This window comes from Macaca mulatta, chromosome 2 (genome assembly GCF_049350105.2).
Source record: "Macaca mulatta isolate MMU2019108-1 chromosome 2, T2T-MMU8v2.0, whole genome shotgun sequence".
NCBI classification, from domain to species: domain Eukaryota; kingdom Metazoa; phylum Chordata; class Mammalia; order Primates; family Cercopithecidae; genus Macaca; species Macaca mulatta.
In genome coordinates, this window is record NC_133407.1 from 10,954,514 (window position 1) to 10,969,437 (window position 14,924).

General features: G+C 39.9%; 1 protein-coding gene and 1 long non-coding RNA gene across 2 annotated transcripts in view; one reads left to right on the top strand and one right to left on the bottom strand.

The window, feature by feature from the left end:
• Positions 1 to 297: 297 nt before the first annotated feature.
• LOC144338987 (uncharacterized) overlaps positions 298 to 14,924 on the bottom strand; it is a 179,042-nt gene continuing 164,415 nt past the window's right edge. Inside the window, exon 6 of the long non-coding RNA XR_013413508.1 lies at positions 298 to 2,744. This is a non-coding gene — a long non-coding RNA (uncharacterized LOC144338987). The remainder of the gene's footprint in view (positions 2,745 to 14,924) is intronic.
• Positions 6,185 to 7,687, top strand: SST (somatostatin). The gene is given in 2 exon segments (NM_001194239.1): positions 6,185 to 6,450; positions 7,308 to 7,687. Coding segments are annotated over 2 exon segments (351 nt in total). The 5' UTR covers positions 6,185 to 6,312; the 3' UTR covers positions 7,521 to 7,687.

The window sequence follows — 14,924 nt, forward strand, 5'->3', positions numbered from 1 at the left end:
ACCATCATTTTTCAACAAATACTCTGTGCTTAACATTTTCATAGTCACCGAGGAGAAAATAAAGACAGTTGAGACAAGGGTTCTACTCTCAGCGAGCCTCAAGACTTTTATTTTTATTTTTTATTTTTTGAGATGGAGTTTTTGCTCTGTTTTCCGGGCTGGAGTGCAGTGGCATGATCTCGACTCACTGCAGCCTCTGGCTCCTGGGTTCAAGTGATTCTCCTGCCTCAGTCTCCCAAGTAGCTGGGATTATAGGCACCCACCACAATGCCTGGCTGATTTTCTGTATTTTTAAAATTTTTAGTAGAGATGGGTTTCACCATGTTAGCCAGGGTGGTCTCGAACTCCTGACCTCAAGTGATCCACCTGCCTTGGCCTCCCAAGCGCCTTGACACTTTTAGATGAGACGTACAGACTCCCAAGGAACAGAAATATGTGAGGGTCTCTGCTAGGGGCATGAAAGGCACACTTTTGGACACAGGAGTGGGCCCCATTGATTCTAAGTGAGAAGCTCTTGGAAATATCTTAGAATAGGCTCCATTATCTTATTAGTTAGAGACGGGTTAAAGATATTCCAGGAGAGGAAACAGCATGTGCAAATGGAGATGGGAGGGTCCAGGGAAGAGGAGTGTTTAGAGGGATTAGGAGGGCTGGCAGACAAGGAACCATGAAGAGGGAGACTCATGGGAAAGTCACAAAGGAAATACAGCTGTCAGGCTGCTGTGTGTGCATTTGAACACACTGGCACTGGGGACTCATTTAAAGCTTTTGAGCTGGAAAGTGACAGGATAGGAGACTGCTGCAAGAAATGAGCCTGAGATGTCACCACCCATCCCTCTCCAAGAACAGGTAACCTTACAGGTCTTTGCCCTTTATTACCTAAAGCAATCACTTTGGCCTAGGCTTTGTGGAAGGTGGTGAAAGTCAATTTGTCAGGGAGGTCTGGCTCTTCTACCATCAGCAGTTCCAGGGGCTTGAGCTGGGAATTTTCCAGCTGAATGGAAGCCCTTGGAGGGTTGCAAGTTTTAATTCTTGTGCTCCATGATGGTGGGGTTGCTTAGAAGAAAAGGTCCCTATGCGATGTTCATCCATGCACCCTTGAAGTGTCTATATACTCATAGCCTACCGCTATTCCCAACAGCTCATCTCACGCAATCTGTCTTCTGCTGCATGGTTTCTTACTCCAAATTGGTCTCCTTCTCCCAGCTTTACTTAAATCAAACCTTCCACTTGCCAGCTATAAATCTAGAAGACAATTCAACAAATGAATCCACATTAAAATGTTAACAGTTACTAAGTTTTAATGTATTATACCTCCTAGGTAAGTACATGTAAGGGAGAAGAGAGTATTTTTTAATGGAAGGATTTCAGCACCTGTCTGCTGCATTTCTGTGAGATCTTTCTAGACCTTTAAATCACACCCGACACATTCCCACTGAGAAAGGTCTGCATGCTTCTTGGGTCAGAGCCTCAGCAGAGTCTCCAGCTCCCAAAGTGATTGACTGGTTCATTGGAATCACCTTCGGCTTAGGACTGGTTGCCTCCATCTGAGCAGCGATAAGAAAACCTGTGACATTTTATGGGCTACCAAGCATTTTCATTTACATTGTCTTATTTGGTTCTCAAATCTTGTTTGAGAAAAAGAGAAGATTAGCAGGTCCATTTTAAGCAGATGCAAACTGAGTACTTAAGCCTGGGGCCTCAGACTCCCAACCCATGACTATTTATGCTCTTCCATGTTGCTTCTCCTCACTGACTTTATTTCTCACTGTCTTCTGTCTGGAAAATAAAATGGTTTTCTACTTGCAACATGTCCAGGAGAAGTTTTTGGCATAAACCCACTTCCTGACCTCTCTGGAATTTGTGAAACTTGAAGGCATTTGAGAGATCATCTGGATGACTCTCTAGGCATTGTTGATGGTTCTTCTCATTTCCTTAACTCAACATCCAAATAAACCATCATTGTATCCTGCTTACTATACTTCAAAATGAACTTTAAGTCTAACCAGTCCTCATCTTCTTCATGGCTACCACCTTCGCCCCAAACATCGTCTTATGTCACCTGAAGTAGGTCTAGAGCACAGGATTCCCAGTAAAAAAAAACAGTTGGCCATGGGACATTTCAAATAAAATCTGTGTTCCTTTTGCCCTGGCTCCTCTTCTCTCTTAAACACTTCTTAGACTCTGAGGTTATCTCCTTTCTTGAGCTCTTGTGCTCCTACAATTAATTCCCCACTGAGCAGAAGGCATTATTTTTAAAAGAATCAAATCAGGTCCGTTTTCTTGCTCAGAAGGGTTTCCCTGCCACAGCCTTCAAGGCTCTCTGTGATCTGGTCCTGGCCTGCCTTGCTGACCTCATCTCCTAACCCTCTCTGCTTTAACCACTCTGTTCGAGTCTTTCCCTTGTTGCTGCTGTTTGCATTTACCAAGCATACTTCTGCCTCAGGTCTTTGCACTGATTGTCTTTGCACTCGGGTCTTTGCACTGATTCCACCTGAGTTGGAGATATCTTTATCCAGATATTTGCATGGCTAGCTCCCTTGCCTCAAACAGCTCTGTTCAAAGAGCTCCTCCTCAGAAGCATCTTCCCCCTACCATTATGCTCTATACTTTGCTTTAACCCTAACATATTTGAACATACCTGGATTAATATGTTTATTCTTTGTCTTTCTCAGGAGGACTACGCCTATCCAGTTCACTGCTGTATCATCGGCGTCAGTCTAGCAAAGCTTCTCAGGAATTAGCTGTAGAAAGAGGTTGAGTGAATCAATTTTATGGATGGAGAAATTGAGGTCCAGAGTGAGAAGGGCAGGTCAGTAGCAGAAACAAGACTCAAGAATACATCTTCTAATAGGCCTGGGAAATGCCCTCTGCACCCAACCTCCTTTCTGGTATTACATAAAAACCAGGTTCTCTTCCAATATAAAATTCTCATCTTGAGAAAATGATAACATCTTAACAATAATAGTACATTCTAGTTTGCCTTTTTATTTCCTCAAATTTATACTCATTAATTATCAGAGCTGGAGGGAACCACAAAGATGACCTGCCAAGTTTTGTTTTGCAAATAAAGAACCAAGGCCCAGAGAGGATGTCCCATGGTTGGTTGTGGCAGAACCAGACTAGAGCCCAGGTCTCTCAACATCCACTACAGGCACTTTCTCCTTCCTTACATTGCTTAACATTGAATGTCTATGTCTAGTCACAGATTATGTTGCTTTGTATTAAAATAAGTTTCTACTCCTTATACTGGCAGGTAGTCACGCCAAAATGTACATTCCACAAGGGAGGTGGGAAATCATATCCTGTCCAGAAAAAACTGCACATGAAAGAGGCTTGGATGCCTTCTAGAGGTGCATGTATCCCGGCTGCAGACTGCTCAGCCAGGAATCTCTGGCATCTCTGAGTCAGGGAAGCATGAAGCATTATCAAGTGAAGTAACATTCTCCCTGTGACCATGCCACTTCCTGCCTGTGTGCCCTCGTGTAAGGCACTGAAGGTCTAAGTACCTCAGTTTCCTCCTCTGTGAGGTGGGAATAGCATGCCTTGAAGTATTGGATGAGAAAGTGCTTTGTGAGCCACAGAGGACTGGGTAAGGATTCGTAGTGAGCTCGGTTGGTCTGGGAAATAGGGTCCCCAATACAACCACAAACCACTTTTCCCTTCCAGCTTTGAGACTTGGGAGAGATGCCCTGGGGGTTGCTTGCAGAAGGCTCCGGTTGGGAAAGTTTGAAGTGCTTTATGCTAAACCAACCTTTAAGCTATAACTCACCATGGAGGGCTCAAGGGAGAATTTGTGTTCCTTTTTGTCCTGGCTTCTCTAATAAGTGGTTCTTAGACTCATAATTCTCCAGGAAGTAAAAACAATAAAAGCAAAACCCATAAGTCATCTCATTTACAGCCTCAGCTCTTCAGCAGGGTGGAGGGAAGCAACCGTTTACTATTCATAAGTAGGTAGTTAAACAGATAGAGATCATGAAGTGTTTTGTTTGTTTGTTTTTGGTGAGAAGCAGCTGAAGAGGGAAGAAGAAAGAGAAGAAGAGAGACAGGAGAAGGAGACATGTCTTGAGGCAGAGACTGGGATAGGCCCTGGCTAAGCAGGGAGAGAAGGCAGGGAAAGAGCCGACCTGAACCAGACCAAACTCAGAAAATGATTGAGAAGGGCAAGAAAAACAAAGGAATGAGGATACAGAGTCAAGAAAGGAGACAAAAGAAGGATTGAATGAGCAAAATTCTGAAAGATAAATTTGCAGAAAGGTTAAGGAAAAGGAGGAAGAAGAAGGAGGAGAAAGTGTAGAGGGAGAGGACAGGGATGGGGAAGGAGGGGAGCAAGCATCCGGGGAAGGAGAGAGAAGAGATCCTAGAGCACAGGGGAAGATGGGGAGCTGCTATTTGTTTTTCGACTGCCTCCTGCTTTAGAAAAATCCTCCTTTCCTACTCAGTGGGAATGCCAAAGACCACATCCTGGATACAGGAGATATGAGATCATTTGGAGGTACGGAGGGACAGTCACACTGATAGAATTAAACTCTGAGTCCTTAGTCAGGGGCCAGAGAGAGTTGCAAGATTTAGAGAAAATAACATGTATTTCCTAGGGCTGGGTTCCACAGCTCCGGATTCGTTGATCTCTTAGACTATTCTGACACATGTGAATGACTTTTTAATGCCCCACTTTGCGCTTAGTCTTGTCAAGACCTGGAAGCTTTAACACTTCTTGCTGTGCATTTCCTCTTTGCCTTGGATTACAGGCACAAAAGGAAATAGTGACAATTATTCAAGCATTCAGGATACTTCCCAAACCTTTCTGCCTTCTGCCTCTCAACACTGTGGTTCAGGTCTAAGTACTGAGAACATTTTAATACATAATGTGAGCTTCGCATGGTTTCCGGAGATGCAGCATATCTTTTTAGCTAATATTGGCTTTTTTGAAGCTCATAAGATATCAGCTCTTAAAGATCCTGCAGGGATCATCTCGTCCATGCTAGGAAATTAGTTGGTCCTTCCTCAGTAAGGAACTATTTAGATAAAAGCAGTCAGAACTCTGGCCTGAACAGCAAACATTTAACCAGAGTTCAATCAGAATTCAAGGACAGGTTTTCTTAAACTTTCTTTGTGTCTAGGAGATCAGGCAGAGCTGAATTTAAGAATCTTTTGATCCTTTCCCACTATAGATACACAATAGTGGTCATATATGTTTTGGGAGTTCCTAGACTTTATATGTCTAAACTGGGGCTTCCTGACATAAAACTACGCCTACTGGCCAGGAATCTGTTAGAAAACTCAGAGCTTGGTAGAAGAAACTCTGGCTTTGGAATGTGGAGGTCTGGTTTTGCTCAAAGTATGCAGTATGTGAATGAGAACAATTTACTGACCATTACTCGGCCTTACGGATTCAAATTCTGAGGTTTATTGGATAATTTCTTAGATTGCCTTCCAGTTCTAAATTTCTCAGCACCAAAATGAAGTCAATTTCAATCTCCCTGTCTCTCTCCCTCCCATACATATACACATACTCATACATACATATGGACACAATAGAAAGGCAGGTAGATCAGAAGTCTCAGTTGCTGAGAATCAGGGAGGGAGAGTGAGCCAGAGGTACCTTCTCCCCCATTTTAGAGAAGAGTGACGTTCTTTCAGAGCCCTGTTACATCTTCAAGACTTTTGATGAGATAATGGAGGAAATAAAGAGGGCGCAGTCCTTTTACTGTCCATATTTCATTCCCAGATCTGTTATTAGAGGAATGATTCTGATCTCTACCTGCCATACACATGTCCTTTTGCATTTGTCGGGCCTTCCTAAAATGTTTGAGTATGATGACAGATGGAGTTGTCTGGGTACATTTATGTGCATTTAAGGGTGATAGTGTATTTGCTCTTTAAGGGCTGAGTGTTTGAGCCTCTGTTTGTGTGTAATTGAGTGTGCATGTGTGGGAGTGAAATTATGGAATGTGTATGCTCATAGCACTGAGTGAAAATAAAAGATTGTATAAATCGTGGGGCTTGTGGAATTGTGAGTCCCTGTGCGTGTGCAGTATTTTTTTTTTTTTAAGTAAGACTCTTTAGATCTTGTCGCCTCCCCTGTCTTCTGTGATTGATTTTGCGAGACTAATGGTGCGTAAAAGGGCTGGTGAGATCTGGGGGCGCCTCCTAGCCTGACGTCAGAGAGAGAGTTTAAAACCGAGGGAGACGGTTGAGAGCACACAAGCCGCTTTAGGAGTCGCGAGGTTCGGAGCCATCGCTGCTGCCTGCTGATCCGCGCCTAGAGTTTGACCAGCCACTCTTCAGCTCAGCTTTCCCGGCGCCGCCGAGATGCTGTCCTGCCGCCTCCAGTGCGCGCTGGCTGCGCTGTCCATCGTCCTGGCCCTGGGCGGTGTCACCGGCGCTCCCTCGGACCCCAGACTCCGTCAGTTTCTGCAGAAGTCCCTGGCTGCTGCCGCGGGGAAGCAGGTAAGGAGACTCCCTCGACGTCTCCCGGATTCTCCAGCCCTCCCTTACCCTTGCTCCTGCCCCATTGGTTTGGACGTAAGGGATGCTCAGTCCTTCTAAAGAGTTTCGGTGCTTTTCTGGGTCCCTCATCTCCCAAAGCTCTTGAGAAAACTTTCAAAGGCTAAAATCCCCTTCTAACTCTTTTTTCCCCATGATAAGCGGAGTCGGGCACAGTTCAGGTGAGTTCTTACTTGGTATTCAAGAAAATTCCAAAACCTGGGTAGTTGTCTGGGCACGAAGCGATGATGGCGTCTATCCCTGGTGCTGACCCTGGGAAGCGCTGACCCAGGTGCTGAAACGCAGACCTCGGAAGCTGCTACCTCTTCGCGTATCTCACTTCTAAACGTCGGGACTAGGGCAAAGGGGCACTCTAAAGACCAAACGCAGTATGTTCGAGATTGTGAGAAGTCTCGTTCCCTTGCAGTTTACTTGGTAAAATGGTAAAACAATTCTACTTTGTAGCTCGTGATATGAAAATTGAATTAAATTGTTGGCACACACTTTATCTTACCAGAATGGTCTTAATGTGTGTGTGTGTGTGCGCGCGCGCGTGTGTGTGCGTGTTTTAAGCCTACAGGGACAGAAAGATTGCAGAAACATTTGAGCTCTTAAAGTCTTTTTGTGTAACTTGGTAATTATAGCAATTACCCTTATTTTTATATCCTGGATTGATTTTAAATGTGACAAAAAATGCGCAGCTGTAAAAACTGGATTTTGTGTGTGACCAAATCTGTTCTTTAATTTAGGCTTTTCAATTTTTTTCCATTGTCCTCCCTCCTTCTCTTTCTCTCTTTTTCTATCCCTTCTGCCATATACAGGAACTGGCCAAGTACTTCTTGGCAGAGCTGCTCTCTGAACCCAACCAGACGGAGAATGATGCCCTGGAACCCGAAGATCTGTCCCAGGCTGCTGAGCAGGATGAAATGAGGCTTGAGTTGCAGAGATCTGCTAACTCAAACCCAGCTATGGCACCCCGAGAACGCAAAGCTGGCTGCAAGAATTTCTTCTGGAAGACTTTCACATCCTGTTAGCTTTCTTAATTAGTAAAGTCCATACCAGACCTCTGATCCCTCACCCCTAAACCCCATCTCTCTTCCCTAATCCTCCAAATCCTCAGCGAGACCCTTGCATTAGAAATTGAAGACTGTAAATATAAAATAAAATTATGGTGAAATTATGAAAAATGTGAATTTGATTTTTATTGAGTAAATCTTTCTGTTCAATAATACATAATAAGCTTGAGTGGTGGTTTCAGTAAAGTTATTTGAGATAGGCACGTCAATGTTCACAAACATCTATTTAAAATTCTCAGTGGCAATAAAGTTTACGTTTTAAATGATAACTATTATAACATGAGTCATTTTAAACCTAAATAGTTTCACATAACTCTATGCATTCAAACTTTAATTCAATGATAATTACTGGGAGGGGCTGACACAAACATTAATTACATATTAAATACACCTAAATTATATGTTTGACTATTGAAATGAATGTGTGTGAATAGTTAGGCTGAAAAATCCAACTATCTACCAGGTTGATATGTAAAATACATAACATATGAAAAGATGGAAGGGAAAAAGTCTTTTAGTGGTTGAGAAAAAGTCTGGCTTAAATAGCTAAAATGAGGTTCTGAATTTGTTTCTAGTTTGTAAACACTTATCTAGAGAAATACCATTGCTTCTGTATCTTCTTTGACAATCCTCTCTAATTGAACAGTGCTAAATGACTGTTTTAAAAGCAAGCTTTTAAGATATTTTTTTCTCGGGGAGAAATATTGCTTTTATTGTAAGATTCCTTCTGGAAGTACCATAGGTTGCAAGAAATGCACATTGGTTTACCTCACTGAATGCTATCCATATTGCTGGTATTGGAGCTCAAAACCATAATTATGAAATAGCTGAAGGAGACATCTCTGGTATTCTCTTAATTTTATCAATATGGGAGTCAAATAAAAACACAAAAATTATTCTTAAATTCTCAGTAAAGGTGGTAGTCTTATAACAACATGCTAAATGGGACCACTCAAGACAGAAATGGAAACATTGCTAATTTAATTTACAGAGACCTAAAGAGATATCCTTTGGGAGATGTGTGTTTTAGCTATCAACTGCATTTCTGCGTAGCTACTGGAATAAAAACCAAACATAAATATCTAGGCTCAATATAAATCCTTGTAGTATAAACTAACTGGTCGTATCATAAAAACATTTAAGAAGAGCTTAATATTTTATAGAAAATATTTGTGTTAGATAATACACATTTGAATGTGGCTGGCTTAGAGGAAGTTAATTTCTGAACAGCTGATCAAACAAAAGAAAAAAAACCAAGCCACTTTACTAATCTCTGTGAAAACAGAACATCCTTTGATGCTCTGGTATATCTTTTATTTACAAGACATTTAGGTGTGGGGATTAATGCATGTCCACTTATGGGATCTGTCTGTGCTAAATGCCTTATGTACATCTGGCTACCAAAAAAACCTCAGTGGAGTAATAGCATCATATTATAATTAAAGCACAGATGAGAACACAACTTAATGATTTTCTGGGCCGTGTATGAGTGTCAGGGGATTTCGAGTTTTTAGTACCATCTTTGTTGTCAGTTCTCAATAGTAGTACGAAAATAATTGGCTTGGGAGGCTGAGGTGGGGGCATCACGAGGTCAGGAGATCGAGACCATCCTAGTTAACAAGGTGAAACCCCCTCTCTACTAAAAAAAATACAAAAAATTAGCCAGGTGTGGTGGCGGGTACCTGTAGTCTCAACTACTTGGGAGGCCGAGGCAGGAGAATGGCATGAACCTGGGAGGCAGAGGTTGCAGTGAGCTGAGATAGCACCACTGCACTCCAGCCTGGGTGACAGAGTGAGACTCCATCAAAAAAAAAAAAAAGAGAGAAAGAGAGAAAGAGAGAAAGAGAGAAAGAGAGAAAGAGAGAAAGAAAGAAAGAAAGAAAGAAAGAAAGAAAGAAAGAAAGAAAGAAAGAAAGAAAGAAGAAAGAAGAAAGAAAGAAAGAAAGAAAGAAAGAAAGAAAGAAAGAAAGAAAGAAAGAAAGAAAGAAAGAAAGAAAGAAAGAATAATTGGCAAGAATTATGTAGTCATATGCTCACATACATACATATTTTTAAAGCTTAAATTGAGTAAAACATCTGAACATAATCAACTATCTTTCAGCCTCAGTTTGCCCACTTCTGTAAGCAGAGGGTCGTATTAGAAAAGGCACTCACATCTCTTTTAGATGTGGCTGCCAACTGCTATTTTGTGCTTTGACATTGACAAGGGTGCTCAAGGAGGGCTGATTTTGGGCTGTTTTAAGTAATATGTAGAGTATAGCTTTGTTCTGCTTTGTTTTATTTTACATATACAGAGGATCTTGCTTTTTACTTCCTATTTAGTTCATTTGAGTTCCTTTTAAGTCTGATTCACTGAAAGAGTCTAGCATTCTAGCCTGTTTATTACCTAGCCACAGTGAATCATCTATATATTTTCCTTCTTGCCTGCCACAACCATGTGCTTCAGCCATCCTGAGCAGCCTGGTATTTCTTTTAATGGAAAAAATTGGGCTAGGTGTTCTTTACTGCTGGACCTTACTTTTCCCACCCGAAACTAGGCACACAGCAGAACTAATCCCTTGCATTTATGACGATTCACTGAGACCATGTATTTAAAATTCTTAGTACACGCTGAACAGTAAATAAATGTTAGATGTTACAACTGATGTCAACTTTTTTTCTCATATGTGGTATGCTTCCCAGCCTCTTTTTCTTTGCCTTTGCTATTTCCTGCTGTTTCCACAGGATAAACCTAATCTAGTCTTGAAGGTCCATATTACATACTTCTTGCCCATAAAATTCTTCTTTTATACCCTCAAGTGGAATACCTGCCTTCTCTAATCTGTGTCTTAGTCTGTGTCTCTTTCATGGCGCTTATTTATCACTTTGAACCATTCGTGATAGTTGCATGAATGTATGCAGAAGAGTGAGTGGGTGTTTGTGTGTGAACTTCCTTCGAATAGATATGTGTCTGATTCATATCTATGGTCCACTCAGAATCTCATACAGTGTCTTATGTATAATAGTGTCTCAGTGGTCATTGAAAAAGTGAGTGAATGATCTATGAACTTACAGTGTCTAGTGAAATAAATCTCTATTTATGAGGAGGCAACATTCTTATTGCTTTAGTTGGCATAGGAAAATGACATTAGTGGCCATTTTCTGTCATGCTAGTGTGATGACAGAAATAGCACATAGTTATGATTTTAATAACCACTAAAGCATGTGGTTAGCAGACTCAGTCATTTTGGAAGCTTCAACCCATTTAATTTTCCTTTACCATGGTACAAAACCCTTGGCAGGGCTGCTTAACTGTCCATCAACTATGGGGCTCACAGTTATAGAAAATTAGATTCACTAACCTTTTTCTCACATTTGTTTATTTCAAGATCATGTAGATCCATTTTTGACCCTAATACATGGCCACTTTTCTTGGCCTTTACTGAAACTATTCTCAACATATTGACAACTCAGTTTTATAGTGACACAAAGTATACCTTTAATTCTAAGTATCCAATATGAAAGGAGTCTCAGAAATGATATTGTCCTCACCACTTATGTTACTGCAAGATGACTTGGAGAGATTAAGGTTTCTAAGAAAACAGTAAGTTGCCACAGAGTTTGAACAAAGCTAGACTCTCCCTCTCCTATCTCAGGGTTATTTTGATTATTCCACTACACTGTCCCACAAGGAATCTACCATTCTAGATGATTGGTATGTTTTATTAGTCTGATGTGAATACTAATTTTGTTCCTGGAGCTTCCTTACCCTCCACTAAACAGTTTGTTGTCTTCTGAAAGGGAACAAGACAATTGGTACAAAATAACGTGTACATTAGGAAGAAGTGGTAAAGGCATTGAATAGGAAGAAAAGAAACTCAAGGGACTGTCTTTCACTAGATTAGACCCAAGAAATAAAGGATGCTTCTGTCCTGGTGTGGAAAAGAAGTGGCTGTCCCAGAAAATAGAAAATTTTTAAAATGAAGAAATAGTAGTGTGCCTTGAGAGGTAGTCTTCAAATCAGTCATGGTTCACAACCACAAAACTAAGGAGACACTTTGATGACCACACCCCTGGCTCTTTAGTAAATGAGAATGAATGCTTCAATTCCAGGGGTTCTTCTTTTTATTACCTAAAATGTGCCTCAATGTCAAGGATGTGCTGGAAACTGGGAAACAAAGTTTACATGTCAAGGACCCTGCTTTCAGGAAGCTGAATCGAATAGGTAACATACATTCATAAAAAATAACCAATGTTATAATGGAAGTTTGTACAGAGTGCTAGGAAATGACTTCTGTAGGAGCTGGGAAAAGCTGTCAATGACTCCTCTCTCTTTCTGTGTCTCTCTCGCTAAACTATTTTTTTCTTATTGGTTTTTAATTATGTTTTAGAAGTCTAAATGGTTTTATTCTGCATGAAATGAATAAGTTATAGGTATAATGATGTAGTATACACTTTGATAACATAATCCACATTAGCTTGAAATGAGTTAATATTTCTCTTGCATATGAAGAAATGGAGAATCAAAGAGATTAAGTAACTTGCCAAAGGTGTCCCCAGCTGCTTAAAGGTAGAGATGAAACCAGGTCATCTGATTTCCAATCCAGTGCTCTTCCTACTGTATCTTAGGGAAAAGAGCAGAGTTAAAGGAAAATTGTAACTTGCTGGGCAAATTAAGAATAGATCAGCTCTAGGCCATCTAACTTAGCTCTTCAATTTATAATCCAAATGGGTATTACTACTCTATTATTGTTAGAGGAGAAAGTGATTTAGGCTCTGGGATTGGGATTTCATTTTGTGACTTTACTAGGGGCATTATTTCCAAGGAATTATTTGTAACCTTTCTTCTCATATATTCAATGTCATCGCTTTAACTTTACTAAATGAATAAATGGATAGACACACAAAAAATAAAATCAGTGACCTCATGTTTTAAGCACTCCTTTTGTCATTAAATTCCTCATACACAGGTTTTAGTACAACTCAGGATGTGGGCACATTTAGCCTTAAGCAACTACGAATTGACTGGTCACAGTCTTTACTGCACAGGCCATGATATCTGCCTCCGTCATGACTGGGTAGTAGCCATGTCTTCCACCCTCTGACCTTGTAGGTGTACCTGTAAAAAGTTGGCCTGAGCTGAAATCTGGAGACCTGAGTATTTCTTTTTTGAGATTTATAAATGAGGTTAACTTTTATGTAATAAGCATTTATGTCATTGAAGTTGATATACCTCTCAGGGTCTCACATGAATATTCTAGGTCACATAAGTAGTAAAGGGTCTCATATAAATATTCTAGGTCACAGAAATTGTCGTTTTATTTCTATTAGCTTCATATGTTTTTAGAATATGGTACATTAGGATGATGAAGTTGTTATCCAGATATTAAATAGTACTATTAATATAAATAGTATTTCAAAGAAATTCAGACATTTAAGGTAAAGTTCAAATAGTTAAGAAGGATAATGCATTTCTAGTTAATTGCTGCTTAATTCTATCTTTCCCGTATAAAAACCTGAAAGTACATTTTTATTTCCAATGCTGCATTAAGGTCAGATGACACACTTTATGAAGGAAAATATTAAACTGCCCTAAAACTGCTGTCCTTGGGTATCAATTTGTTCAGCTACAAAATGCACATCATGAGAGTTAAAATTCTATATGTAGTATATTCTATACTACATATAGTAGTATATTCTGTACTATATGTAGTAAATTCTACATTCAGTAGGACGTAATTTTCCTCTCACTTTTCCACGTACATTTACTCATCACCCCAAACAAGGATGAAAAGCAACGATTTTACTAAACTTCTCACCACTCCCTTCTTCATCATCATTTTTGTTTGTTATACATTTTGTTTGTTATAATTATACATGGACTAGCAGGACGGACTCATGTGTAAGACCCCTAATCAAGTTCTGCAGTCTTTGCAAAGTCTCCTGGAATTCCTCAGTAATCAGGCTCCTTCTCTCATCGGAATTACCAAACAGTTACTTTTGGGTTACTTGTTTTCATCGCAGCAAACTGATTTCTGAAGTTGTTGCTGCTGCCTTCCGTCTTCATTCTCCTCTCCTTCTTCCTCTTTCTCTTCCCAGTTCTTCTTTTCTAATACACACTTTGAGTAACCCACCCCTCTGTGTATTCTCAGCAGTGTGGTTGAAATTGACTCCATTTCCAGTTCAGGAATGATATTAGAATGGATTAAGCCATTTAGAATATATCATCCCCTAGACAAAGGGATTGGTTCACCTATAGTCACATGACCATAAACTTCTCTGGGCACTACTGGGACATCTGACAGTTCTGATTGTGGATGAAGAGGTAGTCCTGAGAGCTTCTGTCAATCATATTAAGATTTTCTCTGCAGTTTGAAAGCCTGTGTTGTAGAAGGCAGAGTGGACAGATATAATAAAATTGGGTATTTTGTGTACTTATTAAAGTACAATATTAACCTTAATTTTGAAAAATACCTCACCATTATATTTTTTGGTATGTATGATCCAATAAGTTCTCTTTATTTTTTAAAAGTCATTTGGGTAAGATTTTCCTTTACTTTTAACCGAATTTTTCTTATTCACATGCACCTAGTACTATCTTGTGTTACTAGTGTTGTGTGTACACATGTACATGCGTGTTTCTATGGTTATGTTTTTGTTTACATATTTATAGCGACTTATATATTGATGTTTATCCCAACGTTTCAACATGAAAGTTCTGAGGAAGAAAAGGCTAGGCTTTACTAGACTTTTTATCTTTTGAAAACTCTAGTATGTGACTGGCATATACTAGCTTCTTTACAAATGCCTTTGATAATAAAGGAAAGAACCACTTACAATTTTAAAAATATTTTCCAATTTATTAAAGTGGTCTACAATCTCACTGGAACTTCACACATTTTATAATTCATAAGTTAGACGATAGAATAGTAATTTATAACTCCATTTTTATAGATATAGAAACTGATGTTCAAGGTATTTAAACCACTTGCCCGAAGTCGCCGATAGCTTACATGGAAAAGTTTAAAATTAAGACCGGCTTTTTTGAAGAATTAACCCTTAAAAACATGTGGACAATTATTATTTCCCTTACCTGAGTGCTTTCTTCTCCAGACTAAATTCCTTCAGTTACTTTAACATTTCTTGCATAGCCTAATTTCAAATTCTCCTCACCACTTTGGACGCTCTGTCCAAGAACTGTTTAAATTAATCTATATTTCTTAAAGGGCGATATCCAAAACAATATGCAATATTACAAGTGACAGCTAATTAATACCCTCCAAAATGGAACTGCTTCATCCTTCTAGAGTAGAAGAGGTTCCCTTCTATTAATGCGGCCCCAGAGCGGGGCTACAGTGCTATAGTTGTTCACTTTCGGTGGGT